At 53.8% G+C, this 21263-nt stretch overlaps 1 protein-coding gene across 1 annotated transcript; it reads left to right on the forward strand.

The window, feature by feature from the left end:
- Positions 1 to 229: 229 nt before the first annotated feature.
- Positions 230 to 20889, forward strand: RAC2 (ras-related C3 botulinum toxin substrate 2 (rho family, small GTP binding protein Rac2)). The gene is made up of 6 exons (XM_006890147.1): positions 230 to 338; positions 3743 to 3814; positions 13765 to 13882; positions 14614 to 14676; positions 15134 to 15293; positions 20755 to 20889. The coding sequence occupies exons 1-6, from the start codon at positions 304 to 306 to the stop codon at positions 20883 to 20885; spliced, it is 579 nt and encodes a 192-aa protein (XP_006890209.1). The 5' UTR covers positions 230 to 303; the 3' UTR covers positions 20886 to 20889.
- Positions 20890 to 21263: the final 374 nt, after the last annotated feature.

Here is a 21263-nt window from a genome sequence, read left to right on the forward strand (position 1 = left end):
GCCCTGCCCCATGGCAGGAAGCCTGCCTCCAGTCCATAGTCCTCTGTCACTGCCCATGTCCAGGGCAGGGCTTACGGTGGGGACACCCAAGGCCTAGCCCAACTCTTAAGAGGCCTGAGCTGTTCTGTCAGACTGCATGCCCCGCCTTCTGCAAACGGCAGTGGGGGAGCAGATTGGGTAAGTTCCCCTTCCGCTTCCTCTGCCTCCTGTCCCTCGCCTCGAGGGCTCCCCACACCCCAGGTGCCTGCAGAGCCGCTCAGTGCCTGAGCTGCCAGTGCTGCTACCCGCCAGGCCCCTGACGCCATGCAGGCCATCAAGTGCGTGGTGGTGGGAGACGGGTAGGTACCTGGCTGAGCCTCCTCGCTGCCCCTATCGGGTGTCCTGAGACCCTCCTGCCCAGCGTCCCTGGTGAAGCCCCTTGCCTGCAGGTGTGGGACTCGCTGGGAGGGGCTGCCTCCTTGTCCCGGGGCCCAGCAGGAACATCCCAGGTGGGCTGCCCACAGCTCTCTAGCCCGTCCCCCCACCCCCCCGGAAGCTGCCTGGGTGGAGGGATACAGGACTGAGGGGGGGCCCTGGGACTCCTGGCCTTCACCCTGAGCTGTGTGCAGAATGTAGGCATCCCATGTGGCGGGAGTCTTGGCTTTCAACTTTGTGGGGTACCCACTGGCATCAAGTTGATTCTGACTCACAGAGATACACTCCATTGGGGTTTGAGGCTGTAAATCTTAGCAGCAGTCAGTCGCTAGTGAATTTGAACTGCTGACCTTAACGGATATATTACACATGACACTCCCAGGGCTGCTTGCAGGTGGGGGCTGGGAACCAAACATTTAGGCTCTGATCACTGGCTTGGTCCTGCTGTGCGGCTTTGGGCAAGTCACAGCGCCTCTCTGAACCTCAGCTTAGCTGCTGGGAAAGGGGGACAGCCTGGGCTTCTGAGGTTGATGGTGGTGGGGATCTCCTGAGAACCTGGAGTGCCTGCCTGGTGCAAAAATGTTGCCCGCCTCCGCCACCCTCCCACGCGTGTTAGTGCCCCTCAGCCTGCCTGGTCGGGGAGGATGTGTGAGGTATGTGGGCGAGGGGCAGATGGGGGAGGGACACAGTACCCTGACAGATTAGGCAAAAGTGAAGGGAGAGAGGAGGGAGGGTGATTGTGGGGGAGGGACATAGGGGCCAGGCAGGAGGGTCCTTCATAGTGGGCAACTCTCAGTGACCCCAGGTTGTCATGCTCCCTTCTGGGCCTCAGTTTCTTCATCTGTAAATCCAACATAAGGAGCCCTGGTGGTCCAGCGGGGAAGCACTTGGCTGCTAACTGAAAGATCGGCAGTTCAAATCCACCATCCTGCTCTGCGGAAAAAAGATGTGCAAATGTGTTTCTAAAGCGCGATTTACAGCCATGGAAGACCATGGCGCAGTCCTTCTCTGTCCTGCGAGGTCACTATGAGTCAGAAGGGACTTGACCGTGACGGCTTTTGGAAATCCATCTGCCCATCATGGGTGCCTGCCAGCCCTATGTCTTAGGATCAGACCAGAGGTGTCTCCTGGCGTTTTCCATAAGCGGTTGGGCGTATTCTAGTGGAACAGGGCTCTCTCGTACAAACCTCCTTTCAAAGAGGGACAACTGAAGCCACAGAGACTTGGCTCCTTCCTGAGCTGGGTCCCCGGTGGGGCTGGGCTTGGTTGGCCGTGCCCCGCTGGGGTCCGGCAGGTTAACACGCATCCTCAGCTGATGGTGAGCCATGGCCAGATCTGCTCACCGCCCAGGCCCTGCCCCTCAACACTTCTGCTTTGTGTGTGGTCTGTGCGCAGGAGAGCGGAAGGCAAGCGCATCCAGCGTTACCTTGGTGGCAAGCCATCCTGTGTTACCTTGGTGGCAGAGACCAGGGAGGCAGCAGTGGGGACAGGGGGCACGCAGCCTCCTCAGACAGGAAGTGAGGACATGGAGCGGGGAAGGCCCAGGGCTGCCCCTGCGCCTTCTGGCTTCCTGGCTCCCCTCCCAGCAGACAGCATGAATGACCATCCTAATTCAGTTAGTGCTTGCTTTGTGCCAGGCGTGGAGCTTGGCACACCTCTTCTATCTGACCTTCCCATCAACCTGAATATCAGGCCCATTTGACAGATGGGAAAACTGACACTCAGAGAAGTTAAGACATATGACCTAGAGCCCATGGGATGTGAATTCTGGTTCCCTGACTCTAGAACCTGGTGCTCTTAACAGCTAAACTTCATAGAGAGGTGGGAGGAAAAGAGAAGGGGACCGTATGCAGGGAGCAAAAAGCCCAGGTTGTTGGCATTAAACCATTTCTTATGACCACTAACATGTCTTAGGCGAGAACTTTGCCGTGGATAACACGCGGAATTCTTTATCTGCATCATCCAGGTTCATTCTCAGCACACCCCTAGAAGGATGGACCTGCATTAGTGTCTGAATAGGGAAACGGAGGCAGTGGGTTATGTGACTTGCCTCAGGATATGCCACTGGCCAGTGGTTGGTCTGGGATCTGGTCCCCAGAATGGTGACAGGCCAGCTCCTGCCTCCTCATTGCCTGGAGAAGCTGTTTAAATGCAGATTTGCCAAAACAACTATGAAATATCATCTCACGCTAGTATGAATAGCAAACTTTAACAGAACAGCTAACATCAAATGCTGGTGAGGTTGTGGAGAAACTAGAACCACCCTTATTCACTGTTGGTGAGAGTGTAAAATGGTGCGATCACCATGGAAGGCTGTTTGGCGCTTTCTCAAAAAGATGCAAATAAAAATACCATTTGACCCAGAAATTCCACTACTGGGAATTTACCCTAAAGAAAGCATAACTGCCACTCAAGCAGAAATATGCACACCCATGTTTATTGTGGTTTTGTTCGCAATAGCAAAGAGCTGGAAACAACCCAAGTGCCCAGCAGCAAACAAATGGATGGAGAAGCTGTGGAATATTCACACAATGGAATACTATGCAGCATTGAAAAACAAAGAACTCATGAAATATTATGCAAAATGGATGACCCTGGAGGACATTATGCTGAGTGAAATATCTGTCATAAAAGGACAAATATTGCATAGGGCCACTGTTGTAAAACGGGACTGACTTCAGGGTTGAGGGAAGACAGAAAAGGAGGGGAGGAATAATGTTTTGGCATTGAAACAGATGAGGGAGAGAACTATTTAAAAGGGACATATGAATGGGTATTCTTGTCATTACAGAAGTCCAGAGTGAAGGCTGCTTAGTGGAGTGGACTTGGGGAGAGGGACTGCATAACAATGAAAGAGTTTTACTTTTTCTTTTCAAGAAGAAGAGTGAATGGGGAGTAGAGGGTGGGCAGGGAGAAATGTGCAACAATAAATGAATGTCTGGAAACCGTCTCTCCACACTTTCATTACAATTAATAAATTTTAAAAAAATGCAGTTTTGCAGCCCTGGCCCTCACTGGTGGCTCTGGACCTCTGGGTTGGACCTCAGCCTGCAATTTGACAGGTACATCAGTCCCCCTGGGGGCTCTCAGGCTTGAGGCCATGAAGTGCGGAGCTTCTCATGGGAGGCGAGTTCCAGGCTGCGTGTCAGCCTGCTCTGCACCGGCAGGCCTGCACCTGGACAGACACTGAGGTCCACCCTGAGGGGTGGGATGGAGGGCTTGGTAGGCGCTCAGAAATACCACTACATCTGGGTCAGGGCTGATGACCGCTGTCCTCATTTCTGGGGCGGGCTGATGACCACTGTCCTCTGTGCTTCCTGTCTTTCAGAGCAGTGGGCAAGACCTGCCTCCTTATCAGCTACACCACCAATGCCTTCCCTGGAGAGTACATCCCCACCGTGTGAGTGCCGGGCCGGGGCTGCAGGTTGGGTGAGAGCGTGCTGGGCTCGGGGGTCAGCAGGGGAGGGGAGGATTACAGTGCCTGCACCTGGGGCTGTGGGGTGGGCGAGAGAGTCCTGGACTGGAGGTGGTGGGAGCCATTCTGATACAGGAGGGGCCAGAAGGACGTGGAGCCTAGGGAGATGCCCAAGCCATATCCTGGCCCTGACCAAGAAGAGGGCTGCAAGCTGGGAGTGCTGTGGGCTCCTCAGACAAGACAAGGAGAGTGACCTGGAGGATGTGAAAGGGACAGGGTGGCCTTTATAGGGCAGAGTCTCAGACGACTTAGACCTGGGAGGAGAGGGCTGGCAGGACTAGGGCAGGAGGGGAGGTGGGGTGGCGTAGGAGAAATGTGGGAAGGAGTTGGGAGGAGGAGGAAGTAAGTGAAGACCTGGAGACCAGGAGCAGTGACCCCAATGGGCAGCACTGCGTGGCCCTGCCTTGTAGGTGACCGGAGGTGAGGGTGGGTGACATTTTACCTGAATGTAGGAGTCAACCTTGAAGGCAGCGATGAGCCAAGATGCACCAGGCCCCTCACTCACAAACCCGCAGCCCCCTGAGTTGTGGCGTTCGAGGCTGCTTCCTCGCTGCCTTTGCTCTCTGCCTGTTTCAGCTCTCTCTAGTGCCTTGTGGGGGTCTTCCATTTGAGGCCTCTCCTGAGCTCTTCGCTCTGCTTCAGGTGCTTTTCTTTACCAAGTCAATGTGCTTGAGGCTTTCGACTCAGTTCAAATGCCCCCTCCTCCAGGAAGCCTTTCTGGTCTGCCCCCAACAACTCTCCCACTCTCCAGAGTCCTGCAGCTTTTATCTGCTCTCTCCTCTGAGTGTTTTGGGAAAAGTTCAAGCAGAGTGTCCCCTAGAAGCTAGGATGGTAAGACTTCATGTCTGACACCTTGGTCATGTTGTTAGGGCTGTCAAGTCAAGCACGACTCATAGCAACCCTCGGTACAACAGATCTGAACCCTGTCCTGTCCTGCACCGTCCTTATCACCCCCAACACTTCCAAGCCCATTGCTGCAGACACTGTATCAATCAGTCCATCTCATTGAGGGTCTTCCTCTTCTTCACGGACCCTCCGCCTTTCCTAGCATGTTGTCCCTCACCAAATAACAGCCTCTCCTAACAACATGCCCACAGTATGTGAGGTGAAGCTTCACCATCCTTGCCTCCAACGAGCACTCTGGCTGCGCTTTCTCCAAGACATAGCTGTTTAGAGGGGCCCAGCTGGAGAAGGATGTCATGCTTGGACAGGGTCAGGGAATGAGAGGAAGACCCTCAGCGAGATGGACTCACACTGTGATCGTGACAGTGAGCTCAAGCCCAGGAAGAGTGTGAGGATGGCGTCAGATGGGGCACGGTTTCTTTCTGCTGTAGGGTCCCTGTAGTTATAGGTGGCCTGATGGTGCCCACCAGCATCAGATGCTCTGACTAGGAGCCTGTGTAGCTGCCCTTTGGGCCCTGGCACATTGCTTCTTTATATTTAAAACAGGTGCTCAGTGTGTGCGCTTTGAGCTGACCTGCACTGAGCGTCATGGAGAGGTCCAAGGAGCAGTGATCATGGCTCACGTCTGTGCCGGGCCTCCTGCGTGCTGGGCTCTGCACCAGATGCTACCCACATGGGATCTCCTCCACAGCAGCTAAGAGACTTGCTCCCCAGGGCCACCCCAGCCTGGCTGGCTTCAGAGCCAGGCCCAGGGCAAAGCACCACTGAGGTCTTAATTTCTTGCTCTGTGTTATTTGTTATCACGTCAACTCCAACTCCTGGCAACCTCATATGTGACACAATGGGATGATTCTTGGTCTTCATATTTGTTAGTCTGCTTGGGTCCATTGTTGCAGCCATGGAGCATTCTAAGTGTTTCATTGGCTAGTTTTGGAAGTAGACGGCCAGACCTTTCTTCCTAGTCTTAGTCTGGAAGCTCTGCTGAAACCTGTCACCATGACCCTGCTGGTGTTTGAAACACTGGTGCACCAGCTTCTAGTATCATGTTGTTGTTATTACATGCCATCAAATTGACTATGACCCATAGTGACGCTATGAACAATAGCTCTGAACCTTGCCCTATCCTGAGCCAACCTCACGCTCTCTGACACATCTGACCATTTACACAGTCATTGTGTCAATCACCTTATCTGGGGTCTTCTTCTCCTGCACCGGTCCTTCTCCACCCTTCTAAGCATGATGGCCTTCTCTAAGGACTGTTCTGCCCTGCCAGCGTGCCCAAAGTATGTGAGATGGAGCTTCAAAATCCTAGTCTCTGAGGAGAACTAGGTTTTATCCTCCCAGGATTGACCTGTTTATTTTCTTGGCAGTCAATGGTATCACAGTAGTGTGCAAGTTACTACAACACAACATACCAGACAGCGGCTGTCTTGATTTTAAAGGGCTTCATCTTTAGGATTTGGGAGGGCTTCAGGCTTCCATGGGGAGGAGGGGAACAGGCAGAAGCCCTGGTATGAGAAGGACCCACCACCACCAGGGGCTCTGACCCTAATATTCTATCACGCTCCACCCCCAGCCTACCAGAGCTAACCCTTCTGATCCCTGCTGTGGACGGGCTCCCCTGCAGATAGCTCAGTCAGACACACTGTCCTAGACACAGCTGTCTCAGGCACCCTGGCCCAGGCAGGAAGTGTGGCAGGAAGCCTTGAAAACAGACTTCAGCCCCAATTCCTCAGATTCTGCACCTGACCACATTTGCAAAGTGGGGTGGGGGGGTCCCAGAAGGCAGCTTCTGCAGGTCACCATACCCAGGAGGACCTGCCATCTCTTAAGGATATTGGCCGGTGGCCCTGTCCTGAGTGGGCCCAGCAGGCTGGAGGACCCCAGACTAGTCATTTCCTCTCTCTGAGTTGGAGTTTTCCTGTCTACAAGATAAGGGTCAGTCAAGGTCAGCCCTCAAGTGTCTCCCTAAATCACGGAGTCTGCTGAGACATGCTAGAGTCCAGCATTCTTGCCTCTTTGGAGTCCTTGTCCCCTGGTAACTGAACTCCATTGTCCTGGACACGCTTTCAGAGGCTGACAGAGAGGACCCAACAAGGTTTGTCTCCCCAGGACTCTGCAGGGTTGGGGGGATAGTTGCTCTACCTCCTTAACAGTGCAAATCTTTACGTAAGCAGACTGCCACCTCTTTCTCCCGCGGCTTTTGCAGCGGTAAATGCTTAGCTCATAGTGCTACTAGGACTCCTGCCTCTGTGACTCACTCACTGCTCTCCAGCTGATTTGGTGTCCGAGTCTGTACACAGAAAAAGATGTGCATCCGAACCACTGACCTAATGGTTAGCAACCTGACATGTTACATACTACCACTCGGGTTTCTTTACCACTGAGCCCTTGACATTGGTGGGTCTGGAGGGTGGAAGGAGCAGCGGAAGAGGGGGGATGGGAGAAACATGCGCCTGGAGATGAAGGTTGAGCCCGTTAAGAGCTGTGGTGGTGGGTTTGTGGGGCCGAGGGCGGCACTTGCTGCAGGCTGAGATCAGGTAAGCCCGGCAGGAGCCGAACAGGGAGCCAGCATTGGGGGTTAAACAGTTCACAGGCGGGTCTTGAACATGTGACTTTGTAGGTGGAGGAAGACACTGTCCTTGTTGCAGTTGCCAATCATGGGCCAGGACTCAGCAGCTGGGACCCAATCAGGGGCTGGCATCCCCGGAGCCGCCCATTGATTGGCTGGCTCTCTCACTCTTTAGGCTCAATTGTATCCTTGGAGGACACTGAGGCCCAGAGAAGTGATGGGAATTGTTTATCCCAGCTTGTCACCATGGCGCTTACAGCCAGATGATTTCTACCTTAATTCTCAGTTCTGGATTCGCTAGGGCCAGTGCCCCATTTCACAGAGAGTGAAACTGAGGCCTGTAATGTGGCTGGTGCTGAGCTGGGTGGGGGGCTATAGAAACCTGGCAGGGAAGACGCTGCCCCCAGGGTGGCTGTGTCACCGGGACCTCCTCTGCCCACCTCACATCCTTCCAGCCCATGCTCACACAGAAGCCCGAGTGCAGGTGACTATAAGCCACACCCAGCCTATCCCCCACCCCCCACCCCCGTGGCCCCGCTTCAGTTGTAAAATCTACCTCCTATCCTGGCATTCGAGGCTCAGAATGACAGACTCATCCTCTGCTAGCCTCATCGGCCCCACACCCCTTGCCCACTTCCCCTTCTCCGTGTGCACTTCCGGTTGCCCGGGTCTAGTCTCTGCTCAGATGGCACCTTCCCGCCCATTTCACTGCAGCCCATCTTTTGTTTCATCGCCTCGCCCTGTGTGCTGCCCTGCTGCAGGGGAGGCTTGGTGAGGACAGGGCTCTTGTCCCCTCCCGTCCACTCTATCTGGTGCTTGGTGATGCTCAGGCGGCCGTGGCAGGCAGGCAGGCAGACAGACAGGCAGACAGGCAGACAGCAGAGAGGGCGCACCTTGTCCAGCAGTGTAACTATCACGGCCCTTTGCTCTGTTCTGCTGTGAAAGGCCAGGTCACACTGTTCATTTAGGTCAGATCGTCCTGCCCTCAATGTCCACCTTCTCATCACTGGACTGGCAGATCCAGCGTGACCATCCACCGGCAGGAGGAAGCTTGGGTGCTCTCGCTGGGCCTTCCAGGGATCCTGTTGGGCTTCGCTGCCAGCTCTGACGTGCCCTCCATGCCAGCTCCTGCTCCTGGTCCACCTGCAGTTTCTGGCTGTGTGGAGGAACTGTTTCCAGCCTCCCTGCCTTTGCTCATGTTCCCCTTTGTTTCAGAATTCTGTTCCTTGTGTCCTCACCCGGAACACCAGCTACCCTCATGTCTCACCAATGACAATGTATGAGCCCCCTTCTCCAGCAATTTCTCCAGCCAGCCGCCCAGAGCTGTTGTTGTCAGGAGCCACCAAGCTGGCCCCGAACCTGCACACAATAGGAGGGAACCACTCTATGCTTTGAACTGAGTTCCTGAAGTGGATTGCCAGGCTTTTCTTCCTAGTCTTAGTCTAGAGCGCCCCTCAAATCTGCTCAACATCCTAATAATATGCAAAATTATACTGACAGATAGATGGGTGTCGGCTGTGCATGAGGTATGCTGTCCGGGATTTGAACCCAGGACTCCTGTGGGGAAGGTCAAATTCTACCTCTGAACCACCCCTGCCTTTGAAGCTGAGAGGGTCCTTTCCTCAATGCAGCTCTAGCTAAGCATAGTCCCTCCGAGGTTTCCATTGTGCTGGAGACTGAGATGAAGTCCTCCTGCTGTCCTCAGCCTGCCTGACCTGGCCAGTTTACCCTCACAACAAAGCCCCTAACCTCTACTCTGTGCTCTCCGGGGTCCAGCCATGGGAGGTACACCATCATCCCTCATCCCTCCTGAGGGGTGGGCCAGAGTCCAGTTCAGATGAGCTCTCCCTTCCCTCATCCATTTCTGGGTCATGTCTGTGGGGATAGTCCCAGTGTCCTCCTGGGCCACCACCCTGGGGAGTCCAGATTCTGAGTATCATGTCGCCTTAGGCAGGTCAGCTGGAGTCTCTGAGTCACAGGTGCCTTGTATCTACAGGGGGACAGGGAATCCTCTGGCAGGTTATGGACTGGACTGTTAACTGAATGGTTGGTGGTTTGAACCCACCCAAAGATGCCTTGGATGACAGGCCAGGGGATCTGAAAGGTCACGGCCTTGAAAACACTACACAGCAGTTACACACACACACACACACACACACACCCGCGGATCAGAATTCACTTGATACAACTAACATCCTCAGAGGAGCCAGGATGGAGTCTGCTGCGTGGGCCAGCTGGGATGGTCGCTGTGGGAAGGACCTGGAGCCGCACTTGGTGGTTGCTCTTGGTCGGCGACCCATGCGTACCCCGGCTTGAGCTCCACTGAGTGAGTGTCTGTGAAGTAGCCCAGATGCTTCTCACACGGGCTTTTCTGAGTTGAGTAACGGGCTCTAGTCCTTGTGCTATTAACTGACTGTGAGATCTCAGGCAAGTTGCCTCCAGTCTGTGAGCCTCAGTTTCCTTATCTGGAGGATGGGCACAAAGATTGGCCACAACGGTGGGGAATAGTCCTTGGGTTCTGGCTGCCTGTGAGTCTGATGTAGGGGGCTCTGGGAGAGGGCTGGTGGGGGCCTTGAGGGACATGGATCATAAGGACACTCAGCATCTCCTGATAGGGTGACTGTGACATCCTCTGCATCCTGCCCACAGCTCCAGGAGGGCTCTTTTCAGAATGCAGAAAGTGAGGCTCAGAGAACCCGAGTCCCTCACCCAGGATCACACAGCCAGGATACAGCACCCAAAGGGCTCTCTCTGATCCCCTCCTGTCATCCCTGGGTGCTATGTGGGGGTGAACCCAGCTTGGGGTTCATCTGTCTACCCGCCCACAACTCACAGGAGGAGGGGTACTCAAATCTCAGCCTCTGTGTTTAAGCTGAGTGGTCTTAGAAACATTATTTAACATCTCTTGACCTCAGTCTTCTCATCTGTCTAATGGGATGGAGTAACTTGGAGTCTGTATTAGTTTCCTGTGGCTGCTGTAACAAATGACTACAACTGGGTGAGCTAAAGACCGTATTCTCTCACAGTCTGGTGGCTGGAAGCCCGAAAGCAAGGAGTCAGGACTGCTGCCTCTCACTTCCCGTGGGTGCTGCCAATCTGTGGCACTCCTTGCCTTTTAGGTACACGACCCCGACCTCTGCCATCATCATCCTGTAGCTGTTTCCCCACTGGGTCTCCAGTGCCCAAATTTCTCACTTTTTATAAGGACACCAGTAATGAGATTAGGACCTGCTCTAACCCTGTATGACCTCGTTTACACTTGATTACATCTGCAAAGACCTTTCCCATCAAAGCCTCGGTCACAGGTACCTTGTTTCCTTGGCCTCCACTCTGCAAAGCTCTGAAGGTAGTGCATTTCTGCTTTGCACAAATGGAACGTCTGTAGTCACCCTGCGTTGAGTAGGTCTACTGGTGGCTTTTGTCCAGGAGCGTGTGTTCCTTTTCTGTTTCCGGGTCACATTTTGGTAATTCTGGAAACAGTTCAGATTTTTCCATAAAGCTGTTGCATACTTAACAGGCTATGCAGTATAATGTAAGTATAACTTTTAACTTCTCTGGAAACCACTCACTCACTTGAGTTGATTTACCTGCTTTTTTGTGGTGCTCTGGCACTGGGCTTGCATTTGCCTTGTGCTGTGTGCCTGTACCGGGGCTTTGAGCTTCACTATTTTGGGGACACATGTGAATCACCCGGCAACAAAGTCCTTTTGTCCAGGGGACCACGGGATTTCCAGATCCTCAGCAAAACGGCGGGAGCTCTGGTGGTGTAGTCTATAGGAAGTGGCACTGCCAGCCCAGAAGTCACACCTCTCTGCCAGTTTGCATCCACCAGCCACTTAGAGGGAAGAGGACAGGCAGTCTCCTCCTGTGTGATTTGCAGCCTTGGGAACTCACTGGAGGGTCAGCTATGAGTCCATCCCAACTCAGTGTCAATGCATTCAAGAGGTTTTGCTTTGTTGTGTCCGCCCCCCACCGAGATGGCCTGATCCAATGGCTGCACCAGTGGGCGTTCACTGAGCAGACTGGGGGCGGGGGGCACAGGGTCAGACAGCCCTTCTGCTGTACACAGTACTGCTGTGAGTTGGAGCTGATTACACACACACACACACACACACACACACACAGAGAGAGAGAGAGAGAGAGAGAGAGAGAGAGTGTCCTAGGGTCTCCAGCCCTCTTCCCCATCACCATGACCACTGAGGCCCCACGTGACCTAGACGAGACAGGTGACAGACACTTTTGCCTCAAGGAATCTTCGGAGGCTTTTGGGCATCAGAACTCCAGTCTGGACACTATAGGAGAAAGTGACCTGACATCCTACACTGTGCCAGAGGAGTGTTTAGTCAAAACCAAGCACAGTCATGACCACCCCAGGTGTGCCAGAGTAGTACTGTGCCCCGCGGAGTTTTCAAGGGCTACGTTTTAACAAGTAGATTGCCAGGCCTTTCTTCTGAGGCACTTCTGGGTAGGCTCAAACTGCCAACCTTCCATTTAGCAGTGGAATGTATCAACTGTTTACACCGCCCAGGGACTCTGATGACAACACAAGCTCTGCTTTCCCATCAGACCCAGCTCGCGTCTCCCTGGACAGTGCTCCTCCCTGACAGCCCACTGTGTCGAACACCTACTGTACGCTGTGTGCTGTGTGAAGAACACACTGGTCCTCCCTCTTGGGTTTCCACTCCAGGGCACTGAGTGCCCCAGGGAATGCTGGGTTAGGATGGGGTGGGAGCCCTGACCTGGCCTTGAGTGACGGAAAGCTTCCTGGAAGAGATGATGATGCAGGAATGAATAAATCAGCAGTCAGGGAAAGCTTCCTGGAGGAGGTGATGTTGCAGGAATGAGTAAGTCAGCAGTCAGGGAAAGCTTCCTGGAGGAGGTGATATTGCAGGAATGAGTAAGTCAGCAGGACGGGCCTGCAGGAGGGGGCCCAGAGAGGGGGAAGGGAGGGAGGGGTGCTGTAAGAGCTCTGCAGGCAGGAGAGAGCAAGGCCACCTGAGGAACTGAGAGGTGACAGTCACACTTTCCAGGCTGAACAAGCACAGAGAATATTAGAAACAGTAGGCTGAGGGGCAGACTTCCTCTGGAGAGGCCTCTCAGAGTTCATCTAAAGGATTAGTGCTTCTGCAACCTGATGCTAAGCAGCGTATCAGTGAGGGCTTCCTGGAAGAGGTGGCATCTGAAGGGTGTAAATTCAATTTGATCTAGTTCCATTTACACACTGGGCACCGGGCTTCAGATGGCAGAGCTATCCAGAGTTCTGCCAGGAGCCCAGAGCCCATGCTAGGATGGAGACACACTAAATATGTGTTCCATGGTGGCGGTAAAGATGGGGCCAGGGAAGGATCTCCTAAGGAAGGGGAACTGCTGGGCTTTGGAGCAGAAACAGGCAAGGGGGATGGGGTGGGGAGAAAGGAAGGTGTATCTAGAGAGATACAGAAAGGAACAGACCATGGAAAGGTGGCGCAGCCTGGGGACGGAAACCATGTGGTTGAGGTGGGGGTGGGATTGACAAGCAGAGACAGAGGAAGAAAATTCAGGGCTAGAGGCACAGAGCGAACAAACAGCCAGGGAGCCTTGCCCCAGTGACTGGGCTAATGTGTGGAGGAAGGAGTGTGAGGAGGAGCCCGAGGTCCCAGTGGACCAGGCCAGAAGAGCAAGGCCTGTGTGGACGACCCCGTAGTGAGGGAGATGGGGCGGGAGCATGGTCTGTAATTCTCAGGGACACGACTATGGTGACAAGAGTCAGTGAACGCTAGCAGTGACAGACAGAGCTGGCTTCTCATCCAGTCTGGTCACTAGTGAGACGGTGGGCATCCTACCTGCCCAACACCCTTCAGAACGAGGAGCCACGCTGTGTACAGTGGGCTGTTCATGTTCTAACGCTCACTGCAGAGCCTGGGGCCAGCTCGGCCCTCTCAGGGCCCCTGCACATTCTCTTCCCTGCCTATTCCTTATCCCCCTCCTTTTAACATCTTAGATAAACCAGTTGCACGCCCCCCCCCCTTATCACAGGGCTTGCTTTTGGGAGCACCCAAGCCAACAGAGTGGACATTCAATCAACAACTTCTGGGTGACCACCCTAAGCGCCCACAAAGCGTATGGTCAAGCTGATGCTGATCTAGCCCTGGGGTGGGGGGTGGGTGGGACCACCTCTCCGGGCAACAGTTAAGGGTGCGGAAATTACCACGAGGTAATATTTTAATATTTTCCTCTCCTTGTCTACCTGCATTTTGAATTTTGATGTATTGAGTCACTTGTGGAAAAGTAACAGAAAAACCTTCTCTCTGGTGCTGTGCGGCTCTGGGCCAGTGCTTGGCCTTCTCTGGCTCAGCCTCTGCTATCCACGGTTATGGACTGGACCGTGGAGTCTGTGGCTGACCTCTGCTTCTCCTCGCAGGTTTGACAACTATTCGGCCAACGTGATGGTGGACAGCAAGCCGGTGAACCTAGGACTGTGGGATACAGCCGGGCAGGAAGACTATGACCGCCTCAGACCCCTGTCCTACCCCCAGACGGTATGTTGCCCACCTGGGTCCTCGGAGGGCTCGGCTGGTGAACCCCATGTAAGGCCTGGCTCCTCTGGGAAGCTAGCACCACCACCCTCCTGCCATCACTCTGCCCCCCTTCCCAGACCTACTCCCTTTCTGGCTCATGGAGGGAGAGGCTAACCAGGCCCCCAACAGGGAGGCCAGGACAGTGACCTGCTGGAGGACAAGGGAGGGGAGGCAAGTGGGGGCATGTCTGCTTGTAGCTTTGTGGTGATATAATTAGAGGTGTCTGTCTGTCCCTGAGGAGTGGTCAGGGAGGTCTGGGTCTGGTCACTAGACCAGAGGAGTACAATGGTCAGGATCCTCCCAGCTGCCCCTCTTACTGTTAGTTTTGTTGTTATGTATCATCGAGTCAGAACCGACCCATAGCTGACCCTCCATCGGGTTTTCAGAGGCAGTGAATCGCATGGGAGGAGATTGCCCATCTTAGCCTCCATGAATCTGCTAAACTTCATAAGCCTCACTTTCCCCATCTGTGGAATGGGGGCAGTAGCAGTGGCGCAGGCAGAGCCTCATCTGAGGAGTAAGCAGTTAGAATAGGACCTGGCCTACACTAAGTGTGAGATTAAATAAACCCCAGCTTGGGAGAGAGAGGAGGGAGGGAAGCCCTGCTCTGCAGAAGCCTGAACCCCAGCACCCCGCCTGGCTGGCTCCTCAGCCTCCCCTCATGGCACCATTCTGTCCACTCTATCCCCCAGGATGTCTTTCTCATCTGCTTCTCTCTCGTCAGCCCAGCCTCCTATGAAAACGTGCGAGCCAAGGTGAGCTGGGCTTGGTGGGGGTGTTGGAAATATAGGGTGGGTGGGTTTTAGGGGACCCTGAGGGAGGGAGAGACCGTGACTTCAGTCCTGCCCCTACACAGTGAGGGGATGTTGGTGGAGGGGGGTAGTCCAGTGTCAAGCAGGGCTGTGGGGGCACTCAGGAGGGAGCTTTCAGAGGTCCTGGGATAGTTGGGTTTTGCTCCCTGTACTCTGTAACCTGTATCCTCTTTTTCTGAACAATCTTGGGTCCTGTTTGACCCACTGCATTCTGGTTCATTGTCCACACACCCTCCTGTCCACCTCTTCTCTCCACAAACCCTCGAGGTGGCCTCTTATCACCCTCCTGTCCTTCCTCCTCTCCACATGATCTCACGACCCCACCTTCCTGCCCCCTCCTTCCCCTGCACCCCCCTTCTTGTCCCCACCCATCCTCACTCATCCGCTGCCCTCTGCCCAGTGGTTCCCCGAGGTGCGGCACCACTGCCCCAGCACCCCCATCATCCTGGTGGGCACCAAGCTGGACTTGCGGGACGACAAGGACACCATCGAGAAGCTGAAGGAGAAGAAGCTGGCGCCCATCACCTACCCGCAGGGCCTGGCACTGGCCAAGGAGATTGGTACTGGGCTCGGGCGCAGGGGGGCAGCTGGAGGTGGGGACCAGGAGCGCAGGCTCTGGGTGCCAGGATGTGTGGTGCAGACCTGGCTGGGCTGTGTCCTAGCTGTGTGACCCCAGGCAAGTCACTCAACCTCTCTGTGCCTGTTTCCTCATCAGCAAAACCTAGGTCACACTTCCCACCTCAGGGCGTTGTTGGAGAAACGAAGTGAGTTAACATTGGTAAGGAGACGTCACACAGGGAGTACTTGCGGTTAGCTGCCATTATTATTCTTTATTATTGTTCTTATTATTGGGAGCTCTGGTGGCCTAGGGGTAAGAAGCTGCACTGCAATCCCAAAGGCACCCTGTTCTAATCCACCAGCTGCTCTGTTGTAGTAGGATGGGCAATCTCCTCCTGTGCAATTGATTAACTGCCTCTAAAAACCTGCTAGAGGCTCAGCTATGAGTTGGTTCTGACTTGATAGCAAACACCAACGATTATTATTACTGTTGATAAATAGAAATTGAAAGGAAACAGGTATGTTTTAAGCAGAAGCTGGGGTCAGTGGGGAAGGTGCTGTGGTTGTTCAGAGGACAAGCAGAAAGCCAAGCTGAGATCCTCCTGGAAGGCTTCCTGGAGGAGGTGTCTTAGAGCTGGGTTTGAAGGATGAGAGGCCCTTCCTTGTCCCCTTGCTTCTCAGTCCATCTCCTCTTTCAGATCACAGGGTTGGGGAAGTGAAGTGACTTGGTCACACAGCTGGTAGTTGACAATCAGAGCTTGAAGGTGGGACCTCAGTTTTGCTGGCTTGAGGACCCCTTGTGGTGGCTCAGGGATCTGCCCTCTCCCATCTCCTGATCAGGCAGGACCCAGCCCAAGGATGGGAGTGTGTCCAGGTGTCCACGGCCCCAGGCAGGTGTGGCGCCCAGGAGGCCCAGCAGCAGACCCCTACCGCATCTTGAAGTCCTACAGGACCAGAGCCTGGCTCCACGGAGGGCGGCCCCCACCTTCGCTGTCTCTGCCTGCCCCGCCTCCTCCCACCGGAACAGGGAGGGTCCCCCCCCCCCCCCCCCCACCGGAACAGGGAGGGTCCCCCCCCCCCCCCCCGGCCAATTGGAATTGGCTGATGGTCAGTGGGTTTGTTTTTGTTTGGATGGTACTTACCACACTGATTTCTTCCTTACCACCCCCGGACTCATATCTCTTCACAGGAAGAGAAACCGCAGCCACCACCTCCCTCCTTCTCATGACCAGCCTTGTGACACAGCCATCTTCCCAGGGGTTTCGGGCTACCGCTTAAGCTTGGACCCCACTCCATCCTGGGGACCTGGTTCCCGGAAACCCAGCCTTTGATCCCAAACCCCTGGGATTGTACCCCCGCCTTCAGTGTGCATCGAAGGACACCTGCCCTGGACAGACTGTTTGCAGGCTGATCCCTTTTTTAGTATAACGAGCCCTGGTTCCAGCACTCACAGGCTGTGTGGCCTTAAGCTGGTAGCTCCACCTCTCTGGGCCTCAATCTCCCCATCTGCACAACCCTGGGCAGCGCCCACAGGCCCTTCTTCCTCTAGGAGGTGGTGGTTTTGGGGTCTGGCCTTGTACTCCCATCAGCATTTCCCCCACAGCTCTACGCTGGCCTCGGGTGGGCAATGACTTTGAACTATTCTCAGCCCAGGGAACCTGCAAGGCTGATGAAGAGGCCAGGGGCTGCCTCTGTCCCCTGAGCCCCTCCTCTGCCCCAGGGATGCCAACCTAGGGGCTGCTGATGGCCATGGCTGACAGGAATTAAGTATTTCTTGGGCGCCAAGCCTTGTCCATCCTCCCCGCCCTTACAAGGGCGGGACTCTAGTTCCTCCACTTCGCTGCAGCTAGGTGCTGGACAGCTGGGGCTGACTTAGTGACCCGAGTGCAAGAGAAGGAAGCGCTGTCCAGCCGTGCGCTGTCCTCACAGCCACTGCTTGAGCCACTGCTGCACCCACTGTCCCAGCCCATCTAGTTGACGGACTTCCTCTTTTCGGCTTCTGCCAGGCATGATGCCCTTCTCCAGACACTGGTCCCTCCTGATAACATCTACAGGAGGTGAGTTTAGGCTTGACATCCTGCTTCTAAAGAACACTGTGGCTGCAATTCGTCCAAGGCAGATTTTTTTCATTCTACTGGTAGCCCAGTAATAGCTTGCCTCTGGAAACCCTATGAACCTGGAGAAAGGATTAAAGTTATACAGGTGCCTAGGTCTTTCGTTCATAGGATCGCTATGAGTCGCCTGCAACTCGAGAGCACATAACAGCAACAGCAACAACAACTGGTAGCCCATGGCCTTTTAAGAATTCTTCATCAACTTCAGTATCATTGAAAGGCGTATCTAATCTCTTTGGTCTTCTTTATTCATTGTCTGACTTTCACATGCATATGCACACCTTAGTTCTCAATGTGACATCTTGGCTTTTAAACAAGAGGCCTTTGCAGTGGGTTGACCCAGCGCAGTCCTGGTTTGATGTCTTGCCTGCTGCTTCCATGAACATTGACAGTGAATCCAAGTAAAAATAAAATCCTTGGCAACTTCAGTCTTATCTCTGTAGAGGATAATGTTGCTTATTGGTCCAGTTGTGAGGATTTTTGTTTTCTTTACGCTGAAGTGTAGACCATACTGAAAACTGTGATCTTTAATCTTTTTCGATGCTTCAAGTCCTTTTATTCATAGCTTCAATCAAGCAAGGCCGTGTCATCTGCATGTCAGAGGCTGTTAATTAGCCTTTCTCCATTCTTTGTATTTTATATAGTTTATCTGTATGAGTTACCCAGTATACAGGTGAGTGGTCTAGTGGTAAGTGCTTGTTAACTCGAAGGCATTCAGTTCGAATCCACCCGCTGCTCCACAGGAGAAAGATGGACCGTCTCCTTCTGCTCAGTTACTGCCTCTGAAAACCCGCTGGAGGATCAGCTATGCGTAGGTTCCAACTGGATGGTACACAACAGCAACACACAGATTTAGTTCAGTGAAAAGGAACGCTGTTGCACACACATTCTTCTTGGTTTTTAACCAACCCTCACTTTACAGAAGGGGAAACTGAGGCTCGGGGAGATGTCACATGCTCAAGGTCACACAACCATGATTTGAACTTGGTCACCTGGATCCCTAAATCCAGAAGGTCAGGGTCATCAATTGTCACTGGTCTGCCTCACACTCTTTACTTGGCCCCCTGCCCCCGCCTCAGTCTTCACTTGTCCACATGTCCTAGACAGATGGGGAAATCGAGGCCCAGAGAGGGGTGATTGGCCAATATCCTAGAGTGGGTCAGAGGTTGAGCTGAAGCCAGCCCAGTTCCCAGCTCAAGTCCTTGTTTTGGGTAGTTCTAAGAGGCAAGTGGCATAAAGGGGCAGAGCCAGGGGGAAGGCAGTGGCTGGTGTGAGGGAGGTGGTCACTGGCTCAGGGTCCCTTATAAGTGACGTCCCCCTCAGCACAGAGGCTCTTGTGTTGAGTAGCTCACCAACCTGAGGGGCCCCTGTCCCTACTCTAGCTCCCAGGTCTTTGGGGAGCCTCCACTCTGGTGGGCTCCCCTCCTTCCCTGGCCTGCAATCCTGGCTCCCTCAGCCCCATTCTGTGCCTTTGGGCTGTGGCTTCCCCATGTTGTGGGAAATCACTGTATTTCATCACAGAGCTGCTGGAAGTGTCCAGCTCAGTGTGGTACAGAGCAGGTGGTGTCAGTCCCCTCCTTCCCCTCAGAACAGCAGCTTTATGGGAGGATGTAGAGTTTACTCCCCCTCTCCTTTCCTTCCTCTTGTTTCTGAAATCAGCCCCTAGGCCTCTTGGTAGAAGGGGCTTTGCGGTTCCTTATTTCAGGGAAACTGGATTATAGTGGATTTGGGGAAGTCACACTGGTTCCTTCCAGAGTGTCATGGAACCCAGGAACAACACTGGCTGCTCTGAGATTGGGTCTCAGCCTGTCCTCCACAGCCCGTGTCTCCAACTCTGCCCTGTGATGTCACAAGGTGGATCTGCAAGTCCTCTTCCCCTCCCTGAAGTTCCTCCTGACTTCAGGTAGAAGAGAAACATCCAGCATGTGAACTTGGATGAGTGACTTATCTTCTACCAGCCTCAGTTTTCTCATCTGCAAAATGGGGGTGAGGCTGAGGTTTGGTGAGAGGCTTTTGAGAAGATCTTGAGCTGCTAGGTTCCTAGGTCGTGTAATCGGTTGGCTCTTGGCAACTCATGTAAAGGCTGGTGGTGCAGGACCACAGAAGAAAGGCCTGGCAATCTGCTTCTGTAAAGATCACAGCCAAGAGAACCCTATGAAGTACTCTTCTCTGTAACAAAAGTAGTTGTCATGTTGTTGTTGTTGTTGTTAGGTGCTGTCAGGTTGATTATGATCCATAGAGACCCTCTGAACCAGAGATCTGAACCCCGTTCTGTCCTGTGCCATCCTCACACTTCCTGACACACAGCAGCAGTCACTGTGTCAATCCACCTGGTTGAGGGTCTTCCTCTCCTTCGTCAACCCTATACCTTTCTGAGCATCATGTCCTTCCTCCATGGAATAGCCCCTCCTAGCAACATGACCGAAGTATGTGAGGTGAAGCCTCATCATCCTTGCCTCCAAAGAGCACTCCAGCTGCATCCTCTCCGAGACTTATCTGTTTGTTCTCTTGGCCGTCCATGAGATGCTCAGCGCTCTTCTCCAACACCACAGGTCAAAGACATCAATTCTTTTTCAGCCATCCTTATTCATTTTCCGGCTGCCAGATGCATCGCAAATGATCAGAAAGACCTGGGCTGAATCAGACGCACCTTAGTCTTCAAACAGACATCATTATTTCTCAATAATTTGGAGAGGTACCCAATCGCAGACTTTCCCAGGGCAATGCGTCTCCTTCGTTCCTAATTGCTGGTATCAAGGGTGTTAATTGTGGATCCAAGTAAGATGAAGTTGTTGACAGTTTCAATCTTTTCTCCATCTATCACGATGATGCAGTGGTGAGAATCTTTGTTTTCTTGACATTGAGATGCAATGCATATTGGAGTTGTCCTGACTCCGGATCAAGTGGATTGTAACCCTTTTGGCTGGTTTTGGTGTTGGGTCCTGAGCGCCTTAGGCTCCTGCACCTCCAGAGAACACAGAGGCACGAGTGTAGCTGTTTTCTAGAAATGTGAGGTGTCACTGAGAGGTTGGGTCAGGGTAGCTTGAGCACTCTTCATCCCAGGGAAGTATAAAAGTTAAGTGTAAAAGACATACCCTCCCCAGATCAGAAGCTCGGATGGTGGATGGTCTGCTAGGTCTCACCCTCTGCCCTTGAACTCCACTCCCCTGTAAAGAGTTACTTTAAGCTGGAGGACACTGAGGCACAGAGAGGGAAAGGCCCTGCTCAGGGGGTCCAGCTCCCAGATGGACTGTGATCCCCCAGCCTGGCATCCTGCTGTGTGACCTGGAAGAGGTTTGGAGGGAGAACCCGTTCACTGACTGCCCCTCTCCTGTTACCCCACCCCCAGACTCAGTGAAGTACCTGGAGTGCTCTGCCCTCACCCAGCGGGGCCTGAAAACGGTCTTTGATGAGGCGATCCGGGCCGTTCTGTGCCCTCAGCCCACGCGGACGCAAAAACGGGCCTGCAGCATCCTCTAGGGGTAAGAGCACACCCCCTGCACATGCTCCAAACAGGCATGTCTGACTGAGGGGGTGCAGGCACCCAGACACTGACAAGAGACTGCAGCCCTATTGGTGATTGGCCAGAACAGGGGTTGGGGGGAGGTATCCAGGTGGCGCCTGGTCAGCCTTCTGGTCACCTGCCTGAGGCACTCTCACCCTTTGGAGCCCATTTCCTGGAAGGTAGGCTCAAGGCTTAAGGAAAGGTTGTGAATTTGCTGGAGAGGTATGGGGTACACCCACTCTGCCCATCCTCGTGCAAGAGGGAAGACTTCAAGGGAAGAAAAGGGGAGCACTGTATGGTCCCTCACCCCAATAGCTTGGAGATGTGACAGCCACATATGTGGGGAAGGGGGA

The sequence above is a fragment of the Elephantulus edwardii genome, unplaced genomic scaffold, assembly GCF_000299155.1.
Source record: "Elephantulus edwardii isolate Elephantulus edwardi_28Jun2011 unplaced genomic scaffold, EleEdw1.0 scaffold00086, whole genome shotgun sequence".
NCBI lineage: Eukaryota > Metazoa > Chordata > Mammalia > Macroscelidea > Macroscelididae > Elephantulus > Elephantulus edwardii.